This window comes from Dermochelys coriacea, chromosome 8 (genome assembly GCF_009764565.3).
Source record: "Dermochelys coriacea isolate rDerCor1 chromosome 8, rDerCor1.pri.v4, whole genome shotgun sequence".
In the NCBI taxonomy this organism is placed as follows: domain Eukaryota; kingdom Metazoa; phylum Chordata; order Testudines; family Dermochelyidae; genus Dermochelys; species Dermochelys coriacea.
The window spans coordinates 35,372,020-35,398,109 of NC_050075.1; the positions used below are offsets into that span (position 1 = coordinate 35,372,020).

The following is a 26,090-nucleotide window of genomic DNA, read 5'->3' on the forward strand; positions in this document are numbered from 1 at the left end:
TATTGTAACCCTAATTTACGCCCTTCTCACCTGCTACACTAGCAGATCTGATTGCACAAGCAGGGTCTTCAGCAGATGAACCCATGCTTACCTTTGAAAAAAGGCCTTCTGGTTTTTTTATTCCCCAGATGATGAACCCATTACACATTTCTTCTCTTGTTAAAAGCTGACAATGTTCTGCAGTGCAGATCCTGCAGTGGATTCACTCCAGGCTAACATACTGTAACTGAGAGCAGGTTGTGCCCTTCAGTGTCTGGCCCATTTCTATAACACCAGCTATTTCACTTATATTTGGGCAGGAATGGTGTCCCTAGCCTCTATTTGTCAGAAGCTGGGATTGGGTGACAGGGCATGGATCACTTGATGATGATCTGTCTATTCATTCCCTTTGGGGCACCTGCCATTGTCTACTGTCAGAGGACAGGATACTGGGCTTGATGGACCTTTGGTCTGACCCCATATGGCCGTTCTTATTTGTCAGATTTGTTATTGGCTTTTAATTTCCCTGGTTTAAGATAAAAAAGCAAATATTTGAAAGCATCTTGAGTAATCATGCTTCAGGGCTGCTGCTGATCACTGATAGGGTCAGGAAGGACACTTCTCTCCAGATCCAGCACTGAACATATGATATTATGGGAGGGAAGGGTGCTTCCTTTATTGGATTTAGGGTACTCATAGACCTATGGCTTGCTCTAGTGTGGTATGGTGGGGATTACAGCTTGCTCAACATGTTGTCCTTTGCTCTGAGCAGGTCAGCTTGTCATGGAGCCAGCATGTCAGGCGTTTCAGGATGGGTGCAATTTAGAAGGCTGATCAAGTTTTTCCCTGGCTGCTGTCCATGATAAACAGCAAAGGGATGAAAAGTTAAGGTGGCTTAGAAGGCTGGCGAGGGTTGTTGAGCTGTGCTCATCTGCAGTGAATTTTCCCAAAAGCTCTGCAGTAGGCACAGAAAGGTGTTATCTATGATACCTGCAAAGGTCTAGTGGGCTCATATGTCTTGCTTTCCAGCTATAGATTTTCCTAGAGATACTCATCCCCACCTCTTGCCAGGCCATGATGGGCATTCCGCAGAGAAATACAGTTTAATTTACTTGTATACGATTATTTTGCCCCCTACCCCCCCGCATGAAATCCCGTTAGTTCTGATGAGATTCCAGGATGTGACATCTCAAATACCGGAGGTCACATTGCAGCCTGGGTAATCCATGGTATTCGTGATGTCGCCAAAAGATGCATTCTGGAATCGCATCAGAGAAGCAGGAAGTACTGAGAGTCTTTCCAAGAGGGCTAGAAAGAATTTGTAAAGGGTTACTTCTGATTATGAATTTGTCCTGCAGTAGCTCCTAGAAGGCAGGGCCCTGCTGTGCTGGGCACCATTTCAGTGCTGAATGCCTCCCACAGCAGTGTGATAAATAATAATCACACTTACAGAACACACTTCATCAGTAGATCTCAAGGCACATTACAGAGATGAGTCACTATCATAACCCTCAGATGGAGAAACTGAGACATGCAGCATCTGAGTGACTTGCCCAAGCTCACCCAGTGAATTGGGGCAGAGAGAGGACCGACACCTTGACTCTGTCACCCTATTCACGAGCCTATGCTGCATTCTCTCAGGGCAGGGGCATAAGGGATCGAAATCGCTGCTTAGCTCAGGTTTCATGCTTGATTTGCAGTTCACCTTTAAGCACCACTATTAAATTACCCCTTCCCATTTCGCACTCACTATTCAACCTGCGTCAACCCTCCTTTCACCTGACCAGACATCAATTCCAAGGAGTCTAGAATGACTGGACCCAACACCTCTGGCCCCTGTCCTGCCAGGACGCCCAAGCTACTCCAGGGCTGGCAGCTCTAAAGCATAGCAGTGTTGAGCTGTTAGCTAGAGATTCTCATTAAACCTCGTTAAAATTCTGCACAGGGCCCAGCCTACACTCTGGCCTCAGAAAGGCAAATCTCCCCTCTAACTCCATCGCCCTTTGCTCTCATTTTACCTCCTCCCACATCACTTCTGCTCCCCCTCCCCTGAACCAGCCACATGTTTCTCCCCACTGCAGACTGCTGAGCAGCCTCACTCTCTGCACCCCAGATAGTCCTTCCCCCTGGGTGACTCTGGTCCCTGAGGGCTGCTCCTGTTTCCTTTCCTCTTGCAGGGCAGTGGCTCCTAAGAAAGGCAGCTGAGCTGGTTCTGCCTTGTTTCCAGCCTCTCTAGCTGCTTGTTTGCACTGAGCCTGACATCTGAAGAACAGTTGGAAACCAGTGAGCCAGCCCGTGAGCAGGGAGCTGTCTGAAAAGCAGCAGCAACAGATCTGCACCACTGCCCTGGATGCTGGAGCTCAAACACCCCTGGGGCCTGATCCTGTGAGGCACGTTCAGATGCACAGTTCTTCACCTGAGCCATGCCCCTGATGTCAGTGGGATTCCTCTGGGGGGCAAAGGCCACTCGCGCCGATGAGGGCTGCGCAATCAGTCCTGCAGGCTGGATCTAGCACCGAGCTGGAGCGTGTGATGTGCTTTCTACACCAGCAGACTGCCTGCATTTTGAATGTGAACAGAGGCAGGACCTCCCCTGGCCACAGAGGCAGGTTTAGACCATGTTCAAACACAGTTTCTGTACCCAGGTTACCAGCAGCAGCTCTGATCGTTTACACTGGAAGAAGTTTAATAACTGATTAATTCTCTTCTCACTCTTCCTACTGCTTGCTTATTTTCCACACGTCCAGTGGGGTTGGACTGGGTCCCTTTGTTGCAGCACTGACCAACTGCTGAGCACTAAGATGCAACTTACTAAATACATCACTAAATAGTCATTGCCTCCCATGCTGACCCATATGAACCTCTTGTTTCCTTGTGCCCCTTTGTCTGACTGCCTGTCTGTCTCCACCTATTGTCTTTTGTTATATTTAGATTGGAAGCTCCTTGGGGCAGGGACTGTCTTTTTGTTCGGTATTTGTACAGCGTCTGGCACAATCGGGTCCTGGGCCATGACTGCGGCTCCTTGACACTGCCACAATGTACATAAATACATTAACTATCCTAATAGTTATTAACAGAAGTGCTTTGGATAGACTGTAATTTTTCTTTTCTATACCGCAAAGGACAAAAGCGCCAGGTTCCTTAATTATTTCTCACTCAGTTCTTTGGGCCAGGACCTCAGTGGGGGAAAACAGGTACCACCTCATATGATTTCAGTGGTACCAGGCTGATTTACTCCAGCTGAGGATCTGAGCTGGTGTGGGGCGGGGAGGTCTGACTACACAGCAGTCACGGGGCATGAGTGTAACTTGAGTTGCAACTTGCAATCTTTTAATCTAGCCTGGGTAATTACTTGCTGGGTTTGCCCAAACTGCCGTAGCTTTACTGCTCTCGCACTGGAGCTAGCTAGCTCGGAGCTAGCTAGCTAATCTAGTTGAGCTGCGACCAACCCTACTGCAGTATAGACATACCCTGGGAGTGTGTAGGCCAAAGAAACCAAAGGAATAACGATGCAGTGAAAAATACGTCAGAACAAGAACAAATCATTGCAAAAAAAAGGCAAAGCCAAGCCCAATAGCAACTGTTTGCAGTGTCCAGGTAAGAGGTTAAGCAAGCAGGTAAGAGCCTTAAGAGCTTAAGCAGGACTTACGTGGTGTACCTTCCCTCTGCAGGGCTGCATTTCACTCAGCCAGCCCCGCAAAGCAGCCAAGAAACAGCTAAGATTTCCCACAGGTCTGAGAACCTATTTTTAAAAATGATTATTGACCCTTTTTGCTAATATTGAAAATACTTGGACAAGTTCCATAACAGCTGTCACAGATTCCCAGGCTGTCACACCGTGACCAGCCAGGCTGCCCTCCTGCAGGGTAGAAAACTTCCCTGAAATAATTTTATAGTCAGCTTCCACAGTCAGTGACCATAGCTCATAACGCAGCATGCCCTCCCCTTTGCACAGACTCTTTGCTTGACAGAACAAAACAAGCTGGGAGGTGGTATGCATTCCAGACTTCATGCATGCAGCCCCTTGAAACAATGATCTTTACAAATAAAAACTAGGTTGTGTGGGTAATTTTTGTAATGCTAACTAGTGGAAGTTTTGTCTTTCAAAGCGAGAGAGTGGGTTTCTCTTGGACAGTATCCTACCAATACAGAGTAAGCAAAAACCAAAATAAAATGACTGTTACCTGGCACAGGGCCCAATCCTGTTCCACTTAGTGCTGAGCACATATAACTCTGGTGGCTGGTGAACAGCACCTCCCAGGATCAGGCCCAGCATTAGAATAGTTTGTTCCGTGCATCAAGAAACAGATCAGCAGTTATGGATGAGAGGCTGCTAGGCTAAATCCTGGTCCCTTTGAAATCAATAGCAAAACTCCCATTGACTTCAGGAGCACCAGGATGATCAGGACTGGTTACATTTAGTTAGTCTGGCTATTGCATTCTTCATTCTCATTAGAAACCAATGAGATGAACTGGAAGTGATGTGCCCTGTGCCATCTTCTTGGTGCACTGTTACCTCTGATTTGCTTTGGAAACTCAAACATCTGGACAAGGGAAGCAAAGTGTAACCAGCAGGGTCAGGCAGTGGGTCTCTCTTTCCTTTTCCACCACATCTTGGCGACTGGTGTAGGCTTGACTTGTTTTCAAGTACGAATGGTCAGAAATAAATACGCCGTATACATTCATTGAGGGGAACCCACCATTTAACCCTCCGTGTGCTGCAAGTTCATTTGGGTGAGGGTCTCACATCCGGAACAAGGGCCCTTTCTCCAGCATGGAAGGACTGAAACTTGTAGCTGGGGAGAACAAAGGCTGATTAGGGCTAGGACTTGAATTCATCCCAGTAGGAATATAATATAAACTCTCCATGTAGTTGCAGTCGGTGGCTTGAGTAGCTGGTGGAGCTTCATCTTTTGGACCAGGGTTGAAGATTTCAGTAACATTTGTATTTTCTTGACCAGGCTGTTGGTTTGGCAGATTGGGATGGACGGATGGCATAGCCACAGAAGGAGGAGGAAACCCTGGGAATCCCGGATATGGTATGTAGGGGGGTCCATAAACCCCTGGATTCATGACCAATGGGTTGAAAGGAGATGGGTAAAGCCTATTATGTGATGCCAAGGGGACTGGTGGTATCAACACTTCAAGGTACTGGCCTGTCTCTGGGTCATAGAGCATTTTCAGCTGCGGCTGTCTGGGAGGTTCCATGTAGTAGCACTTCCCGCTATCTGGATCAACGAGCATTTTCCTGTGAGCCTGGGGCTGGGGAGCAAAAGATCTGGTGGGGCTAGGGGCACTTTTACTGCCTGGTGAAACGCCGTTGTTCTTCCTCAAGAAATTGGGTGAGTCGTTGACTCTGCAATGGGGCTGGACATGGCTTGGCTGGTCATGCACAGCGTGGTCTGTGGCTGTCTTGCCCTCTGGTGCTTTCGGCCGAGGAGACTCATTGCTCATTGTGCTCATGGGTGCTTCCCTGCCTGGCTGGATGGACACATTGGAACTGACCAAAGTGTGGTCTGGATGGGAGGGCACCAAGGACTTAGGAGCTGCTTCGGGTTTCTGGGCTTTCACAGGAATCGTTAAATAGTTGGCATTCTCAGCATGGGTGGCTGTGAAATATTGCTCATTTCCTGCCTGCTGTCTGTTCAAGTGATCCCAATTCTCCCTCTGATCTTGGAGCTTTCCAGCTGGGGGCGATGGTGCAGAAGAAGGAACTCCTGGTAGTCTGGTTCCTTCGCTGTATTCCTTTGATCTCAAGGGGGCATTGGAATTGGCACACTTTGGAGACATGCGGGTTGCTGGCACAAACACTTGGCTATCCAACGGCCTGGGGGCATCAAACATTTTGTTCTGGGCCTTCTGCTGATGCGAACTGTTAACAGACTGATTGTTTGCTGGCGTGTTTGTGTGGGATGTTTGGGTACTTGTCACTGTTGGCTTTATGGGCTGTAGATGTCTGTAGCCTTCCTTGGTCAGTTCAGAGACCTTGTTTTCTTCTTTTGGACTGACAGAAAAGTCTTGACTGTTGCGAGATGTCAATGAGATGATCTCAGTGGATAAATGCTTCTGAAATGGCCACTCAGGCTCCTTGTGAGCGTGAGCCTCCTGAAAATGACCTGGCCTGGCAGTGTTGTGATTGATTTCAGTGTGGTTCTTGGTGTCCTTAGGAGACGCTGAAGATGGAAACAGAACAGCTTCACTTTTTTCTAGTAAGTTGCAATTAGCTTGTGTCAATGAGTCTTTCGTAGCCCTTCCATTAGAAGCTGAGTAAGTTGGAGCAGGGAAGTGGTCAGCTTGTGTTCTGTGTGGATGCTTGGAAAGAGAACTGTTGACTTTGATATTAAGCTGGGATTCCATCTGAGGTGCCTTCCTCGTGGCTTTGGAAGATGGTGTTACATTTAGCTCACTCCTCTCATAATGCACTTGTTTATTTTCAGGCTTTAGCTGGGGTTCTTCATTCCCAGCTACAACCTTCTTCTTGGACTGAATTTGAGTGATATGCATTGAAGATTCACTCACTGCAGTGCATTTGCTTTCAGTAAGACTGGCAGGTCCATCCAGGTGGGGCTTAGTGATGGGGTTTAAAGTGGCACTGTGTTGCAGGTCACTCGCTCTCTGATCTGGTATGGAAAGCGCTGACACATCTAAGTTCAGCTGCTGCTCCTGGTTTTTTCCATGTGAATGGGTCTTCGTTTGCACATCACCTTTGCGACACACTGAGGTACAGTGTATAAACAGAGGGGAGGTTGCAGTGGACTCCTTTGTTGATAGGCTTATGCTATCCCCACTGTTGGTTTCTTGGTCTATATTGAAGCTGTCTGAAGATTTAAAGCACAAGCTATAGGTGTTCTTAACTAACTTTCTGACATCCCTGGGCTGATGTATCCGCCCCTTCCCTTTATTCTCTGTCTTCTTGGCCTCCTGAGTGCGCGATGCTTCAGGGGGGCTACTTTTCTCATCACTGCGTGATCTGCAGGAAGTGGGCAAAATGAGAGCAGAATGCTTAGTGCTCTGCACTGCTGCTGGCCTCTTCTCCTCGGCACCTCCCTCCGGAGTCAGCTGCCTGGAGCCATTCAGCATCTTCTGTTGCTGCTCGGGTTTGCTCTGTGGGATCAGTTTCATCTCCTGCGTTGTGGACGTGAAGATGTTCCTGGCTGGATCCCTGGGCACCACCAAGCTTTTTGGCTTGAAAGGGACCTTCTCCTCTTTCCATGATGTGTGCTTGTTCTTGCTGATTGCTCGCTGCTTCAAACTGGGCCATGGCTTTTGTGCTTTGGAAAATGTTGGGGTGATACCCAAGCCTTTCACCTCAGCCTGCTTGGATTCAAACAGGGCACGAGCTCTCCAGTATTCTTTCCTCTCTCTGGCAACCTGCTTCCTGCTGTCACCTGAATCCCCATTCATGCCATCTGCCAAGATGGGGAGTGGCTTGGACTGGGTGGCTTCTTGAGACTTCAGTCTTTCATTCAGCTCATTGAATGCCTTTTTCAGCTTGCATACATTTTCCCTTTGCTCCTCGTTCAGCACTACCCCTTTGGTAGGCCGCGTGGTATCGGTGCTTTCTTGGCTCATTGACTCAGACCTTTCACTCACTGAATGACTCTGCAGATCTTCAGCTGAACAGCTGCAGTCGGACTTGGACAGAGAACTTGACTTCCCTTCCGTGAAATCCCCCACGAGGTCCGTACTTACGGAGGATGGTACAGAAGAGGTCGAGCTGCCCCTCATCGATTTCTGCTCCATTCTGATCCTCTGCTCATACTGCATTTTCTTGGTCAGCACATTTTTCACCAGGCAGGCGGCCATCCTGGTTTTGCTGTACGAGTCATCTAATGACGCTGTTCTCATAAACTGTTTGTAGTTTATCCTGAATTCATCGCTGATGGTCCTGCCATTCGGGTTGTTCCTGGGTGCTGCAAAGGGCTGATGAGCAGTGCAGTCCCCTGCTCTGAGGAAACTCATCTGATTCCTGTCTCTCTGCTTTAGCTGGATCTGCCTCTTGGGCACAGTCCTCTTTTTGGAGTGGCCCTTTTTGCCGTCGGCACTTTCCAACGCCACTTCAACACACTTGAGCGGGTCCTTCCCGAATGAGTAACTGGGCGGATCTTTTTCTGGGACTTGGCTGCCAGCAGGGAATTGTCTGCTGCCCTTTGCCTGGCTGACCACCTCTGCTTTTCTCAGCTCATTACGTGTTGACCACCTGTTCATTCCATTACTGTCTTCGGACAAGGAATTGGACAAGCTAGATGATGTCCTGTTACTAGAACTGTACATATGTAGGGAACCACTGTGAGGGCACGAGAGGCTCCGGAACGACAGAGCAGTGAGCTTCTGAACTTCATTATCAGCCTCTTCAGAGTCGCTCCCAGCACTGGAGTTCTCAGCGCAATACTGGGGGCAGGAGGCCTTGCTAATCACAGGAGCTCTGCTACCCTTCATATTGCACGCTTTGAGGAACATCTCCCTGGGTTCGGTGCATTGAATCGTAAAGGTGGATCCAAATATTTAGACCCACCGTCTCCAGGCTGTAGCTGTCTTGTGGCTAGACCCATCCTGCTGCTGTACCCTGGAGCAGAGCTATTCTTAGCAGGGCCTGTGATTGACATCTGAACCTGTTGCTTCTCCTTGGCACTGAGGTAGCCTCTGTATCTGCAAACTTGATTGCTTGTAGCACGCTCCCTGCCTGCCTGGGGGCTCAAGGTCCTCTCAGCTGTGGCTGTTAAACTCCCCCCTGAAGCCTGGCTTCTATTTAAAGCTGAATGAACTACGGCCATAGAGGCAGCAGCACAAATATCACCAGCACCTTTGCTGTTCTTATCAGGCAGCTCCCATGTGGCTTTGTCAAAATCGCTTGGCGTCCCATGTAGTTGCTCAGCTGTGTCCTCAGAAGCATCTGGCCAGAGCCCTTTCACGCCAGCCGGGCTCCATTCAGGAAGGCTCACCGGTACAGTTTTGTTCTTGCGATGCAGATCGCTTTCATCATCTGGGTCACCATCAGGCGGCTGGGTTAACAGAGTGTCCCCTTTGTCTTCCAGAGACTCCACGCAGTCCTTAAAACTCTCAGCCCCCTCTGAGCACAGAGCAGTGTGGTAAGAGGAGACAGAGGAGTCCGATGTGTCCTTTAGGGGGTCTCCTTGGGACTGGCTAGGTGTGTGGCTGTTCTTTTCTGAAGCAGCTTCTTTGCATTCAGAGTCACTGAAGGTCCCCTCCCCACTTAATCCATCAGGCTCAGGGGGCTGCCCCGGCCTAGAGAACTGGACAGTATTTCTTTTTTTATTCATTTTTTATTCCCTGCAGCACATGCTAGGTTCAGAGGAGTCCATTTGAAAATGCAACTCAGGCACCTCTTTATATTTGTTGGAGCTGGTGCTATTTCCCCTGGGATTTGAGAACCTGATCTTCTCCGGGGGCTCATTTTCCATCCCCACCGTTTGATACGGTCATAATAAAGAGCAAAACCTGTTATAGGTTGCCAGCCTAGGAAAGGAGAAACAAACAGATATCATATGCTAGCAGCACAACCGACAATAACTGCCCAGAGCCAAGGTATCAGTGATTTATTTTTGTTTTCAAGCAAGGCAACTGAATGAAAAGTTCAGCTCGACAGTATGTATTCAGGAAGCAGTTCCGAAATGCAGCCAGCTATACACTATGCTCTGAGATCAGCTGTGAGATGCAGTCCTAACAAAATACCAGCATGGTTCTCATGCACTGACTGCTCAGCTGGGGAGGTGCTGTGAGAGGCAGCATCCTTTCCATAATCTAACAGGTCTCTGCCTCGGTTGCCCCTTTAATGTGCGGTGATTTAGTAGCCACCCTCCCAAAAACGGCCAGGATGCTGAGAACAATACTAAACATCCATGAATAAATCAGAGATAAAGATCATAGTATTATAGAAATGCAGGGTTTGAAGGGACTTTGAGAGGTCGTCTGGGCCAGCCCCCTGCACTGAGGCAGGACCCAGTAAAGCTAGACCATCCTTGACAGATGTTTGTCCAACCTGTTCTTAAAGACCTCCAGTGATGGGGATTCACAGCCTTCCTTGGAAGCCTATTCCAGAGCGTCACTAGCCTTCTGGTTAGTTTTTCCTAATATCTAACCTAAATCTCCTCTGCTGCAGATCAAGCCCATTACTTCTTTTCCTACTTTCAGTGGACATGGAGAACCATTGATCACTGTCCTCTTTAGAACAGCCCATAGCATATCTGAAGACTGTTATCTGGCCGTCCCCCCTCTCAGTCTTCATTTCTCAAGACTGAACACGCCCAGGTTTTTTGTGTTACAAACAAGCATTCACAAAAAAGTTCCTTTTATTATGAGTATTCAATACTCAGGTCCAAGGGGTTTGGATGCCCAATTTCCATTAAAATTAACAGGAACCAGGCATCTCTCAACCCCCCTAGACTGTTCTGAAAGTCTTAGCCTCAAAATTCATTCTGTAACAACACAAGCCCTTTAAAGCTGGATCATTTCCAGCTGTACTTTTCATGTAAATTATTAAAATGTTTTATTAGTGAAAAAATCTGAGCCCTTTGGGGCAGCTCTTGTGCCATGTAATATCACTGCAGAGTGAAATTTTCCAAAGCACCTAAGTGACTTAGATTCATACCTAGATTTTAAAGCCAGAAGGGACCGTTGTGATCACCTCGTCTGACCTCCTGCATAACACAGGCCATAGAACTTCCCTGAATTAATTCCTTTTCAAATCCAGTAGCTGTGGCTGATCTAGAGCATATTTTGATGTATTGAGGGCTGTACGGGAATTTCAAGCTATCACTTTAAGACTGTGGGGGGTTTGTTAGTCCTGCTGGCAGGCTAGGGGGCTTGATAAGGAAGCCTCAAAGTGTACGTTCAGAGTCAGTCTGAAAAGGTCCAGATTAAAGAAAGGTGGGGTGAGTTGTGCCTCTCGCTGCCTTACAGAGCAGCCTGTTTTCTCTCTTTTGGGATCATGGTACTCATTCTGGATTTTAAGACACAATAGTGGTATGTTGCAAGCTTCCGCAAGAGTATGCATATTTTTTATCTAACTTCTCCGTATGTGTGCCATGAACATAACACACAGCTTTTAGAGAAACATCCAGTCTTGATTGAAAGATTTCTAGTATTTCTAGTATTCTAGAATCCACCACAACTCTCTCCAGAGGACTTAGGCACCTAGGTGCAGATTTTTACAGGGGTTTATGTGCCTAACTCCCATTGAGAATTAAGGGCCTAAAAACCTTTGAGGACCTGACTGTTAGGTGCCAAAATGCAATTGACTTTTAATGAGATTTAGGCCTTGAAGTCACAAGGTGCTTTTGAAAAAACCTGAGTATAATTATAATACTAACGATGGTTAATCCAGATAAGCACTTTCATTAATCAACAGGCTGAGTTTTATTTTTGCTTTTCAAAAGAACTCCCAGTAGGGGAAAGACCCTCTCACAAGCGAGCAGTGCCATTAGCTTTTACCGTTTTCATCCAGGCAAATTGATTTTACTGGGCGTCAGCACCTTCATAGGCACGTCCTCCTCATGCTAATCTGTAGCCCCAGGGTTCCCAAGTGCATATTTATTTTGCTACTATCATTGTGGGATTGCACTCAAAACTGCAAAGACAGTGAAGAATGCAATTTCAGTGTGAACGATTGCTATTGATTAATAAGAATGTATTTATACATCTCAGGGTTACAGAGATCTGGCCTCGGCCTGCCAAACCTTACTCGGGCAAGTAGCGGCTGCTCATGCAGGCAGGCCCTTTGGAGTGAATGCATTGTGTGAAAGGATTACTCCTCTGAGGAGGGATTTTTTAGGATCAAGCCAGAGGCAAGATTTACAGAGGCAAGTAGAAACATGCCCTGTGCTGGGAATGTGACAGATCCCTTTACAAACAGCAGTTCAGAACCAGCTTCTCAGGGAGGGCCTTGATGGCATTTTAAAATTACAGATGCTTGGCAGACTGGCCCGCCAGGATCACTGACTCAGTATCTGGAGACAAAGAATGCAGCTATCGATTGTATATGGAGGGAATGTTTCATTTGGAATGGAGATATTTACTCAACACCTCTGGATTAGCTCATACCCATGACCTCCCCCGACTGTTCAGGCCCAGACCCTTCCTGGCCCTACAGGGTCTGCATGAAGGGCAGGGTCCAAGGAGATCCCGAGTGAGGGCCAGGAAGAATTATACTCCCTGAACGCAGGCCAGAGCCCAAAGGGGTGGGGACACCTGGAGAAGAGGTGGCGCCAGGGCTCTGTCTCCCATCCCCCACTATTTTGTGCAGCAGTGGGCACACTGGCTGTGTGCAGGGGCATTCTTCTTACTTGAGGCGAAACGCCTCTCACTCCACGCTTAGAAAAAATAACAATTATTTGTCATGGGAAATTTTGAAAATTTTTCATTACAATGGTTTTTTTTACACCAGTGAAAGTTTTGTTGGGTTTCCAACAAAAAATGGGAACCCTCTGCCCCCAAATGTGCGGTTTTCGATACACAATTTTCAGTAAAACATGTTCAGTTTTCAAAAACAAAAATGAGACAATCTCTACCAAAGCCCACAACATTTTCTACTGGTATTTTTTTCAATTTCCAGGGTTCTCAATGAAAAACTGGCCAACTTTGAGCAAAATAATTTTTTTTAATGAAAAAATATTTGAATGAAACAATATCCAGCTGCTCCAAAGGGAGCAGTGCCTGTCCCTTGCTGTGGATTTTGCTTACAAGCCACATCAAACCCTCCATTGTTCTGTGCTGCTTCCACTGAAGGCCGGGAGATAGTTTGCCATTGATTTCAGGGGAGGAGCAGTAGGGTCATTAGCTCTATAGTCTGGAAAAACTCCCATTGTTTGCAATGGGAACAGAATTGGGCCCTAGGAGAAGAGCATAGGATCTGGCTCTTAGATAGCTCAGAACAGGATAAAAGTTGGACTCAAAGCCTCAGTCTGAACCCTACTGGACGTTGCGGTAATTTGGATCAGATCCAGGGCTGAACCCTGCAGTTCAGACCCATCTCTAAACCGAAGGGTCACTTTGAGTTGTATTTATTTCCCTTTCTCTAAGAGATGATGGATAACAGAGCAGCTGCCTTTTTGCAGCTCAGGGCACCCTTGGCAATATTTACAAATACAAGTATTATCACTACAGATCCTTTGGTTTCATCCTCCTCCCCCAACCAGTAATGTCCTGACAAAAAGCAGGCACTGAGACTCTCCCCAACCCCCCCTCCCCCAAAGCCAGGCAATAGATGTGTTTTGCAGCATGCAAGGGGCAACATATATAGATGCTTTTGGACCAAGTTCTCAAGTTGAGGGCCCTTGCAGACAACACCCTGCTAGACCCTCTTTTTTTATACATAGGGGGCTCCAGCTTATTTTGCCTAAGCACTGACAGAAGGAAATCCACAGTTAAAATCAGTTGCACCAAGATCATTTATTTAATGTGGCTTTTCTGCATCGCTCATTTCAGAGATGCCTCTTTCCCCCCTCCCTCTCCCCCCGTCCTCTGAGGACAAAACTCTATTCATAAGTGACTGCTAAATTAAGAAAGTTTAAATTACCTTTGGAAGTACTCAGGGTACTGTGGCAAGTAACGTGTGCTCTTGTGAGCATTTCACAGTTTCCAAATGCCAAAGGCTTTACCCAGCTCTCCGAACATCAGTGCCATAGTGAAATAAAGCTGAGACTGTTAAGAGTACATCTGACACTGACTTAGACAGTCATTTCACAGTGGAGGGATACAACCACACTGTTCCCAAAGTGGGTGCCAAACTTGTCTCAACGCCAAGAATGAATTCTGTCTCTGCAGAGCTTGAAACCAAATCTGCCTCTGGAGCTGACAGCTCCGAGCTCATCCATGTTTAGAAAAAATTGCATGAAGAAAGATCTTCTTGATTGGGTTCAAAGCACGTGGATCTGCAACTGAACATCAATGAGATGCAGAAGTGTCAGCTTCATAGCTATAAAATCAGATGCACTAGGCTGGTCTTACTGGAGATTATGGTCTGAGTTGTTGTTGGTTGTTAATATAGATCAGCAAAATAACAGTGGCAGGTGCTGATGCATCAGAGCTATGCCAGGTTCAGAAGTAACTGGAGACTCCTGTTTAATTGGGTTCCCACAGGGGACTAAATATAACCCTTGGCAATTAAAAAAGACCTTACTAGAAATAACTTGCAGGGCAATTAACTCTTCTGTGTTCAAACAACCTGCAGACTGTTTGCTTGATCACCGGGTTATTTTAGATGCAGCCTTTGTGGCCTGGCCTTTCAGGGTGCTGAAGTCTAGGGGAGTTGACGGAGGTCATCAATTTGCAGCAGGATCTTCAGAATCAGGGCTACATACTCAGCAAACTCTTACTGGAGGAGTCGCCTCCTGCAGTCAATTCCTTCACCAGAGACATGCCTGGAGCCCGACAGACATGCTAGCTGCAGTGAACTGTATTGTATGTTTGTAGGAAGGGATTTTCAGACATCTGAGCAATTTGGGTTTGAAAATCCCTCTTGTGAAGCATATGTTTGGGGCACCTGGTCCTTATGGGAATGTCCTGTAGATTTTAGCAAGGAATTAAGAAGTTTCTATAGAAAGGACTCAAACCTACAGAGCTTAATAGCAAATAAGGTCCTTTCCATAGTTTTTTTTAAACCGTCCTGTAGAATTCTGTAGTGGGGATAGAATTCCCTATTAAAGTCTATAGGATGGTATGACAAGCACTATAGAAAGTTGATTTTCCTCTATGAAACTCTACAAGAGATGTCCAGAAAGGACAATATGCTAAAGCAACCAGATCGTTATTGACAGTTCTTTTGGTATTTTTCACCCAATCATTATTTTACATCCAAATAGTTGTATTATTTTTTGAGACTAGAGAAACAAATCCTGCAGGAACTCAATGCACTGAAGGCCTGCCGTGGATTGGGCCCATGATGCATAATGACAGTAGGTTAATAAAGCTAAATCACAGAGCAGCATTATTATGCCCTTGTCTTACTCAGCCTAGCACAGGAGTAAGGCACCTCATGGCTTTGCTCAGCCTACCTGGATCTTGGGTCCAGGGTTTCTGAGACTATGGGGATGAGGGCCGTGTAAGCACACAACAGACAGATTGACTAAGCCTGGTGTGGTACGGAGCTCTTACCCTCTGCAATCCTCGTGGGTGAGTAAGTGCGAGAGGAGAAGCAGAGCCAAATCTCCCAACCACCTTCCCCCAGAGTGGCTAGTCAGACATAATGGGGGAGTAAGCTGCAGCCTGAGGAACCAGGAAGGGAATTGTGCCTCTGAGGGATGTCTCTACAACATAGGACCTCCCTAGGATGCTCCAGGGGGTGCGGCGTGGTGTCATTTATAAATCTCGCCTTGCTCAGGACTCAGTCTGAAGGTACAATCTAGCCCACAGTAAACTTGCCATAAATAATAAACACCTATTCTGACTGGCCATCAGTCTCCACTCACAAAACAGCCTGGCATATGAGCTGCTGGAATCCTTCTGGCTTTGGAGGACACAGGTCTATGAAAAGAAAAGGAGTACTTATGGCACCTTGTGCATGCATCCGATGAAGTGAGCTGTAGCTCACGAAAGCTTATGCTCAAATAAATTTGTTAGTCTTTAAGGTGCCACAAGTACTCCTTTTCTTTTTGCGAATACAGATTAACCCGGCTGCTACTCTTAAACAAGTCTATAAGAGTGTGTGAGCCCACATTACCATCTAGCTTTATCAAAAAGCTGCAGAGGCTCTAACCATGGGAGTGCCAGAGTGAGATGTGTAAACCCAGGCTCCAGACGGCAGCCACTTTGAATGCTCCAAACTCACAAAGCCCTCACTCAGGGAAACAGAGGAAGCGCCTAAGCAGAAGGCATATGAAAGGCCCATAAACCACCAGAGGCTGTGTCACACAAGGACGCATGTACGACTAAATGAGTTGGTCGCAGGATCTGTCCATGCAGCTAGGCCCTTTAAAGATCTCGACTATTCTGGGGGCAGCCGGGGGCAGCCAGCTAAGCATAGAGAAGAGAGCCATGCTGGAGTCGAAAGAAGAGACAAGCTTGGAGGAAAACCACAGGCCTAAATCCTGTTGATCTCTGCTGCATCCTAGTAAAGAAGATACCTTAAAAAGGCAGCTCTGAGACTGAGTGCCCTGCACACCCATTTCCTTGGGTTTCTTTCAGAGTCAATTAACAAGGTGTCACACTCGTTCTAGGATCTCAGAGCCCCTTGCAAACATCCAGTGATCTTTGAGAAGGAGACCAGGCCGGCATCAGTAAGACCCCCATCCCTAGAGCAAGCCCGAATGCCCTTCAGCGCAGGCAGAAAGGCCCATCTGTGTCCTCAGGCTGGGCCGGAGTGGGAGTCTGGAGTCTGCTGAATCACTGTTGGGCCGAGTACTCAGGACTTGACATGGTGCCAAAGAAGCTGTACTGTGTTAAAACCGATGCCCATGCAGCTAGAGGCTGCAATGGACACAGCTGATACCAGCTAAACAAGCACATAAAGAAGTGGGCCTGAGCCTGATAAAAGTTGCCTGGGCTTCACTGCGGCACTGCCTGCACATGGGAGCTCAGGTGCATACATCTTTTTGCACAGTTAGGAACTATGGTTTTCGCAGCTGCAGGAAATGCAGCACAGAATGTGCGAGTGACTCGTCCAGGCTTGCACAGCGAGTCTGGGGCAGAGCTGAGCAGAACCCAGGAGTCCTAGTGTCCAGTCCTCTGCCCTAGCCACTCGATGACACAGGCAGCAAGGAGTTGTGGTGCTAGCCTGCAGGCCTTCTGGGCAAGCCAGGTAGGACTGTGGGCAAACGCTTCCCTCAGTCACACTGATGGAAATGTGGCGAACAGTGTCACATAGGCATTGTCAGCATGGACCAGCCCTGCTGTCCAGCCACTTCACTGCCAGTAGCAGAGGAAGGTGCAAGAATCCCCCTAGTGGAAAATTACAGAATAACCTGCCCCTTGGGGCAAGTTTTCCCCAACCATTAGTACCTGGCTCATATGCTAAAGTCTGGGGCTGAGAGCCTCCCAGCAATGCTTTATGCTATTATGTGTACCTGTGAATGTCCCCCACCAAATGACCAGAGAGCGTAACTCTGACAACTAAGGGATGTTGCTGGGGGTGGGGCGGGGAGAGGGACTGGCCTCCGGAAGGTCCAGTCACTGGCGAGAGAAGGCAATCAGTGCTGGCCAGCGCTGGAACGTCACCGAGGGAGCCGTATACCTACCATGCTGTTCAACGTGTATTACACACGAAGAACTTTGACATTGCAGCCTCCTGCCCTCAGCAATTAGGAAGTAACCCAAGTCTGACCCTGTCGGCTCCTGGCCCCTCCCGCCTACCCTTGTCCCAGTCCCAGTCTTCTTCCCAGCTCCCTCAGTTTGTTGTCCTAGTCCCCATCTCCCCTTCACCCCTCTCCCCCTTGTCTCTGTGTCCCACTCCCAGATACCCTCTGCCTCAGGCCAACCTCCCAATTCGAGACCCCACCTCAGCTCCATAGCCCGGGCCCCCATCCTACCTCCTTCAGCTCCTCTTCCCAGCCACTCCCCTGGCTCTTTGTCCCAGTCTCCTCCCAGCTCTCTGGCCCTTTGCCCCAGTCTCCCCACCCTTCTTCTCCTTTCTGCCTTGGCACCAGGCGGGGGCATAGACACCAAGGAGACAGGCTCCCAGCTCTCACTTCCAGTGCCCAGCCTGGAGCAGCCAGCCGCAGTCATTACAGGGAAAGTCCTGAGTCCTGTAGCCCTGGGCTGGGACATGCTCTGTCACTCTGTGGGCTTGGCACACGTGCAGCCTGGTCACATGCAGGGACTGAGTGTGCTGGAGCACATTCAGTGAGGACAGAATGTTTGGGGAATTTAGCTGCCAAACTCAACCACACCCAAATGGGCTATTTAAATGTAAGAAGAATCATATGACTGCCCAGCAGCCTTGCGGCTGTGACCTTCGGGGTGACCGAGCCCTTGTCAATCTGTGTTACCTTGAGCTCATCAGACAATGCCATTGTGAAGTTGTCTCTTGTTCAGCACAAAGGGTGATTTCATGTCACCATCATTGGGGTGGGGAGAGCTAGGAACTCAAAAGTGCTACTGAATGTGATCTTTTATAAAAAGCCCTACAGGAGTTAAGGGCTGAGGCAGCATGGCTCTTGCAAGCTTTCAAGGTGAATTGATTGCTTTGTTCAATTCCCGTTTGCCTCTCCAGGATGAATAACATCACGTACAGAGTGCAGAGGAAGAATGAAAGTGGGAGTGGGACAGATTTGGGCTTGGGACATACAGCCTGTTACACCAAAAAGGCCCCAGCTGGCTCAGCGCTCAAGCCTTGATCCCCAACATTTGATTTCTGAACTCAGTGCCAGAAAAAGGGAGAACATTTTAGAATCTGGCCCTTTTCATCACAAGCTGCTTTTATTCAGCTCTCATGCTGGTAGGGTGACCAGACAGCAAGTGTGAAAAATCGGAACAGGGTATGTGTGTGTGTGTTGGGGGCAATAGGAACCTATATAAGAAAAAGACCCAAAAATCAGAACTGTCCTTATAAAATCAGGACATCTGGTTACCCTATATGCTGGAGGAACACAAAATACTTGTCCATAAAGATCTCTCTGTTGCCCCATCCTTGCTGTGTTAGCAGGACAGACTGTCTGTAACTGGGTCAGGTACTTCTTCCATAATTATATGTGCGAGCTCATCGCAGCTGGCCATCTGTGAGCACCTGCTTATGTATTAAATAGTCATCAATGTTCCTTTCTCTGGGGCGTTTCAGCAAAGGCTCTCATGATATGTTACAGACAGTAATGAAGAAATTCTCACAGTGCTCCAGGAGGTAAGGCAGGGACAGGCACGCCACTGAACATAATCTCTTCTGGAGTGGATGTGGTAGCTGTTAACAGCATCTACAACACCACAAAGCCATTTTAGGAATAGTGAGCCAGAACCTCAGCTACTGCATTGCTCCCTTGATGTCCATGGTGCCACACAGTTGGAGATTTGGCTCCGTCTCCAACTGAAAATGCAAGACTTCAGGTAGCAGACGGGAATTAACCAAGTGGAAATCTAGTCAGGACACTGTTTGTACAGACCCCACATCACATAAGCATGTGCTTAAGACCTAAAGCCCAGCTCCTCAAAGGTATTGAGGTGCCCAAAGGCCTTTCAGCATGTGGGGGCTATATCCTTTTCTGAATTGGGCCCTAAAGGGCTGGTCTACATGAGACATTATTGTGCGGCAAGCCGGGGTGTGACTTCCAGTGCACCAGCTTGCCATGCAGTAACAACCCATCCAGATCCTACTACAGAGCACTGAAAAGCTGGGAGTGCGGCTTGCCTTACTACTACTTGTAGAGTGTTATAAGACAAAGTCCACTCTGGGCCTTTCTGCACATTCTAGCCATGCCCACACAGACTGTTACTCCTCGGCAAGCTGATGTGCCATAGCCTCACAACCTGGCTTGCTGCACAGTAACGTCTCATGTAGATAAGCCAGAGTGGTGCAGGATTGTAGTGAGCACAAGGGACCAGGCTTTGGGGTTTATATTTCTTCTGAAGGAAAGCAGCACAGTGCCCTCTACCCCCCTGCTGGTGCTTTCGTGACTGAGGGTACATCCACACTACAACGTAAGCCCATGCTTGAGCCTGGACTCAAGCCTAACCCCCCCTTGAGTCTACGCTGCAATTGCACTAACCAAGGGCTCAGACCCAGGGTCCCAGGACCCTGCAGGACTGGAGGGTCCATGCTTGAGTTAAGCTGGGACCCAGGGTCCAAGCTCAATTGCTTTGAAGTGTAGACACTGCCCCGCTTGACTCGGGTTCCAGGAGTCAGCTAGAAGTATCCCACAATTCCATGGGATAACTTCCTCAGTCTTCTCTAGGCCAACAATCTGAAATACATGCTGTTGATAACAGGAGCCCCTTTCCACCCAGTGAATGAGAACCACTCCGGTCAGCATTAACACATTCTCTGCTGAGCACCAATCTGCAAGCACACTACAGAGAGTCTCTGGGCTTTGCAATAGAGTGAAGGCCTCAAATCTTTTGCAAAGGGAGCTGCTTCAAACCACCTGTGATGCGCAGGGTGGGCAGTAAACTTTTCCCACAGTGCATCACGGTCCTAGGACGAGAATGACCATATTTTGGGGGGAGAGTGAGAATGCTAGGGACTCTGGAATATGGTTATTTTGACTCCGGTCTGTGCTCTGCAGTGTGGAGGCCAGAGCCCTAGGTTCAAGCGACAGGTTTAAAATGTCTTAATGTAGGGTTAAAACACAATGTAGCTGCTCAAGCCCCGGGTTCGCTAACATGGATCAGCTGACTCGAATCCCGCTAAGCCTGGGCTCACATTGTGGTGGAGACATAGCCTGAGGAAAGTGCTCTGTGCATTGACTCACATGCGTGGCCAAGCCTGTCTGCTGTGAACTCTGCAGAATGCCCTTAGCAGCAATGTGCGTTAGACAGGGCCCTCTGCATAGAGCCTGTCAGAGAAAGAGGGTGACATTATTGTGCTCTAGGTAGCCCGGGGTAATGCTGGAGTAACACCACTGAGGTCACTTGTGTAAAGGAGGTAGCCCAGTATGTTTATGTAAAATACAACCAGAATGTGGCAGGGCTGTTTGAACACGCAAGACTCTCCCAGTTCTGTGCTGCACGTGTGCAAAGGAACTCAGGCTCAGCTCCCTCAACAATGGAAAGAGCTCTCAGTTGTCCAGTGTTTGGGTCCAATATTGCTTCCATTAATTAGGATTCAGAGCCCACTGGTTCCACCCCATGCGACAAACAGCTGAATTTGGCCCAGACCAGAAAAAGTCCATTAGCCTCAGAATTTCTTTATAGGCTGAGCTCTGGCAGGAACTGCAGCGAAGCAGTTTAAGGTACGTCTACACTACAGCAGCAGAACTACAGAGCTGTAGCTGTGCCTGGTAGCGCCATAGCATAGACTCTTCCTACATGGACAGATGGGGTTTTTCTGTCAATATAATCTACTTCTCGGAGCGATGGGTAGCTGGGTTGCTGGAAGAATTCTTCTCTCACCCTCCTACATCAACAGTGGGGGTTAGCTCACTCTAATTACATTGCACAAGGTACAACATTTTTCACAGCCTGAGCAATGTAGCTAGGTTGATCTAATTTTCACCTGTAGACCATTCCTTAAGGCTTTTGCCATAGTCCTGTGTGAGATGGGATCAGCAAGGCAAGGCCATGGTATAATAACTAACCTCCCTGTGTGGTTAGTCATGTGCTTATCCTAATCGGGCTAGAGTAGGAGGCAGGATGAGGGGGCACTGCCTTAAGAAAGTGCTTTGTCCCACGAGAACTCTGCCCTCGGATACGTGTGTAACCCCCTTGGGGCTGGACCTTGCTCTCAGTGAGCCTAGCACACAGCAGGGGAGTCACTACAGATTTGCACAGGGGATACACTCAGATGCTGCTTCGTCAGTAGGAGATTCACACTTGCAACTGATGGCCAAACTGTCTCCCCCCTGGGGAAATGAGACTGCTCTGGAACCATCACCCTTGGGAAAAATGGAAGTAAAACGTCTACTTACATCAGCTTTACTTCCCTCAACCATGATCAACTGATCATATTGCCAACTACCCGCTGCACATGACACATCCCTCAAGGGCTCTGCAGCCATCACCTACGGAGAACCCTGGGTTTCATCTTACTTGAGCTACCAGGACTCCAGCGTAGCCCCATCTGTCAGCAGCAGTCCCTTGACATCCAGAGTGTCCCACTATAGCTCAAGCTCAGATGGGGGGGGGGAGGGAGTTTACAAGCTCCCTGGCCATGAGTAGGACAGTAGAGGTAAGAGGAAGGGAGGCATTTGTACATGCGTGGAGAGTCTCAGTTTACTGGGTGTTTGCCATTCCCCTCCACACCCCATCTGCACACTCCAGGGAGGTGTCACTGTGTTCGGAGGCGGCACCCCCAGCTGCGACTGGCAGGAGAGCAGGCACCTGCAGGGTGGAGTTTGTTTTTTCCTTGTTCTGCTTTTCTCCCGCTTCACCCATCTCATCACCCCCCACAGCTGCTCCCTCTCTAGCTGACTCCTCCCAGCTCCTCTCAGTTCTTCTCCCCAACTTTCTGCTCCCATCCACCCCAAATCAAGCAATGCAGGGGCCCCTCTGGCTAGGTCACACCACTATCCAATGCAGCCTGCTGCTCCCTCTCTCAGCTGCTCCTCATGCAGCCCCCCTATCACCACAGGCTTCCACAGGGATTGCAGGCTCTAGGGCAGCCAAAAACACAACTCAGGCAAGGGAGGGGAGTTTGGGGAGCTGGGTTTAACGGGGTGAGATGGAAACAGAGAGGGCTCCAGTACAGCACAATGGAAAGCATGAGGATGGCAGGGGACAAAGGCACAGCCACGGGAGGCAGGAGCTTAGGGAATGGAGGATGCAGGGCCCTGTGTGTCACCAAGCTTGAACGTGATGCAGAAGCGACTGGAAGGCCAGGGTGACGGCGGCAGGAGGCTGCTAGGAACTGTGCTTCAGGAAGAGTGTGGGGAGAGGCTTACCCAGAGCATTACGCACCTCTGGCCAAGCCTTTGGGGCTGCATGGATGCAGAATCCAATGCAGCTTCTCCTGCCCTCCCACCACAGGCTGTTTTAAAGCAAAAGGCACCCCTCCAGCATCTGTCCATCTTGGAGGGGAACTTTGGGGTGTCTCCCTGCTGGGGGCAGGGGAGTCAGAGTCGTTACATCCTGCCCTCCCTCCACTGCATCCTGGGTACCTGCACCTGCAAGTCTGGGAGCAGGAATGCACTGCCGAGAGTCCTCATTGAGTCCAATGGGTCAAGAAGGAAATTTACCAGCAGTTCTTGAACCATTGAGGAGTCCCATCCTCCCCTCAAGAAGGGGTGTGGTGCAGAGATGCAAGGTTCAAGACTTCAGCCAGCAAGGGACACACAGGACTGAACTCAGATCATGACAGGGCAGTAAAGGGGAAGCAGATCTCGAGGTATTTAGCATAAAACCATTTATTTGAAGGCACTTGGTCTGTACATGCATCCCATCACCTTTCTGGGGTCTAACAGTATTTACCAAGCTTCAGGAGATTGTTCCTGCCATTTTCTTGGTGGGTAAGGGGGCGGTCAGACAGGGGAAGCTGTGAGAGACAAACAGTACTGGCTAGGAAGGGGCAGAACATGGCTAGGCAATGGGAGCGTTTCCATATAAGCCCCTAGCCCACAGCAGCAGTGACCACGGAACAGCCACTATTGCAATCCAGGGCCTGCTCTGAGCAGAGACCCAGCTGAGGTGGTGGCTTTGTGAAGCACACAAATGCTTAGAGGACAAGGGGAAACCCATCTAATTAATTTCACTTGCACCAGGCTCCATGGGTGAAAGGCCATTGTATTAAACCACACCTGCAACGGCCTGAGTATCTCAGTTTAGTGGGTGTTCGCCATTCCCCTCCACACCCCATCTGCATACTCCAGGGGGGTGTCACTGTGTTGGGAGGCGGCACCCGCAGCTGTGACTGGCAGGAGAGCAGGCACCTGCAGGGTGGAGTTTGTCTTTTCCTTGTTCTGCTTTTCTACACTCAGGTTTGGCCATGACAGAGGGGTAGCTGGGCGAAATTTGAGTGAGCAGCAGCAACACAAACCCTATGTGCCAGGTCGCACTGCCTGGAATGGGGAGTTGGGCCTAACCCCACCGGACAGGAGCAGCCAATGAAGGATGAGTGCAGGGTGGGCTTGCTTTCCAACCCCTCCCTGACCTCCCCCCTGCCCCGGGGGCCTCCCCTCTGCACCAGGCCAGGAAAAGTATGTTTGTGTAAGCCAGGGCACACTGATGGGTTAGTGTGGCGACTCATCTACAACCTTCCTGAGATAGTGCTGGATATTGCTGTTGGTCTTGTTGGCCACCGCAGTAACTGTGAGCACTAGAATCTTTACAGCGGTTGCATACTAAGGGGATACATGGATTGTACTGTAATGTCTAATACATTTACTTTAAACCCTTCTTCTGTTTCTTTTCCAGCACTTGCGCTATGTAACTTTCTTGTTGTTTTTGTATTTTTAAGTCTGACACTTGAGTCCTGCAAAAAAAAACAAACAAAAAAAAAACACCCATCAGAAAGTTGCACTGGCAGGCATCACACTGCTCATTTATCACCAACTCTCCTGGTCACTTCCAGGGCAGGTTAATCAGGGATCTTTTAAGCACTTACTAAGGAAATGGCCGCATTAACAAGGATACTCCATTAACCCAGAGCTAACGGCTACCCAGGTGGTAGCACTCAGGAGTTTTTTGCCACTCTGTAGCCAGGTGTGTTAGCAAACCAGGGTTACACAGATTTCACTTCTTGGCATTGGCAACATAACTTTCCTGTTCCTGGCAATCAGTGTCAGGTTGGTAAATCAGACTCCAGGTATGAAAGATGCAGGGAAGACTCACTGCTCAGTCAAGAGGTGGCTCAGGCCTGGTCCACACTTAAAAGTTATGTCTGCATTGCTACATTGGCCAGGGGTGTGAAAAACCCACCCCCCCGAGCGACACAGCTATGCTGAAAAGCCCCCCAGTGTGGACAAGCTGCATCGATGAAAGAGGGCTTCTGTTGATGTAGCCAATGTCATTCAGGAAGATGGTTTTCCTACACCAACAGAAACCCCATCTGCCAATGTACGCTGTGTCCATGCTTGGTGGGTGACACCAGCATGGGCCCCACACTGTAGATACACCTGAAGAAGAATGCAGTGCTTTTTATTAAAGAGAATTTCATGCAGATGAAAAGTGCAAGGCTGGCAGCCGCAGAGAGGGTTCATTCTCCATTTATCCACAGAGCAGGTACAGCACGAGCACAGAATGCAAACGTCCCCTGATTAATGTGCCTGCCCCTTGATCTGGAGGGACGGTCCAGAGGGGAAGTCTCCATGGACAACTCAGTCCTTGGCTGCTCTGAGACAGCTAGCAACGGGGCCGATGAATGGGTTTTATAATGCAGATGCCCATTCCCAGCCACTGGGATCTGCCTGCGTGACAGATGCCTTGGCCCCTGTGCCAGCTGCCCTGGTTGCTATCAGCAGAGGCACTTGAGCTAGATCTCTCTTGCTTTACACGTTGGGGGTTGACAGATGTTCTCTGTGAGGGGCCCTCAACTTTTGAACCTACTTCCCTCCCACCTGCTCTGAAACAGCACCGGCCTGCTGACCTTCCAGGCATGCTGCAAGGGCTCTGAGGCAGAAGGGGACTGACAGGGGCAAAGGGTCAATGTGGAGGCAGGTGGCTTCTAGTTGGAGTGAATTTAAGTGACATCAGAGGCTACTAGAGAGCCAGATGGGTAGATTGTTAGAATACTGAAACAGACAAAATAGACCCCATATTCCCACTGAGGTCAGCGTCAAACTCCTGGCTGCAGCGTAAGGCCGATAACGATCTAAGGAGGTAATACTTACTTGAGTGTTTGCTTCTGCTCAGTGATGAACTGCTGCAGCTCTTTAATTTCATTCTCTTTGTCATGGAGAAGATCCTCCTGTTTCATAATCTGGCTCTCAATTTCTACCAAAAAAAAAGTGGAGGGGGAGTTGAGGCTTAAAACTCACTCGAGATGCAGCTAATCTTAGGTGCATTTCTATTTTCTCTGGTATCAACACAGCAGCTGGGGTTTTTTTGGCCTTTGTTTTAAGAATTTCTTATAGTATCAGCTACAAACATGGACACCGAAAACATGGGGAAAATGTTCCAACACCCCCCAAAAATGGAGATCAGCTTTGCAGCAGGTGCTGCTGAAATGCTGACAACAGTGACGTTTGGCTACAGTCAGTTCTGAATTGGTTTCATACAATTGTGCATCTGATCATAAACACAAACTGTCTGCAATGGCGGCATGAAATCTAACTAGGGCAGCTGAGGTGCGAGGACAGCTTGTTAAACAGATATACACCAAAAATAAAGGTTCTCGGGTCTAACCCCTTCCATCTGAAGGCTTCAGGACACGGCACAGACATCTGTAGGCTTCACAACACCCCCGTGAAGCAGGTATTTATCACTAGCAATATAGTACAGCTAGAGATGCTGAGGCATAGAGAGGTTAAAGGGCTAATCCTGTGAAATGCTGAGTACCTCCTGAATACCCTCAGCTCCCACTGACTTCAGTTGAAGGCACTGAGCACCTCCCAGGAGATGCCTGGCACATCCCAGGATCAGGC

General features: G+C 48.7%; 1 protein-coding gene across 1 annotated transcript; it reads right to left on the bottom strand.

The window, feature by feature from the left end:
• Window positions 1-489: 489 nt before the first annotated feature.
• LOC119859945 (uncharacterized protein C4orf54 homolog) lies at window positions 490-14,762 on the bottom strand. The gene is given in 3 exon segments (XM_038412860.2): window positions 490-8,450; window positions 8,453-9,456; window positions 13,514-14,762. Coding segments are annotated over 2 exon segments (4,536 nt in total). The 5' UTR covers window positions 9,261-9,456; window positions 13,514-14,762; the 3' UTR covers window positions 490-4,722.
• Window positions 14,763-26,090: the final 11,328 nt, after the last annotated feature.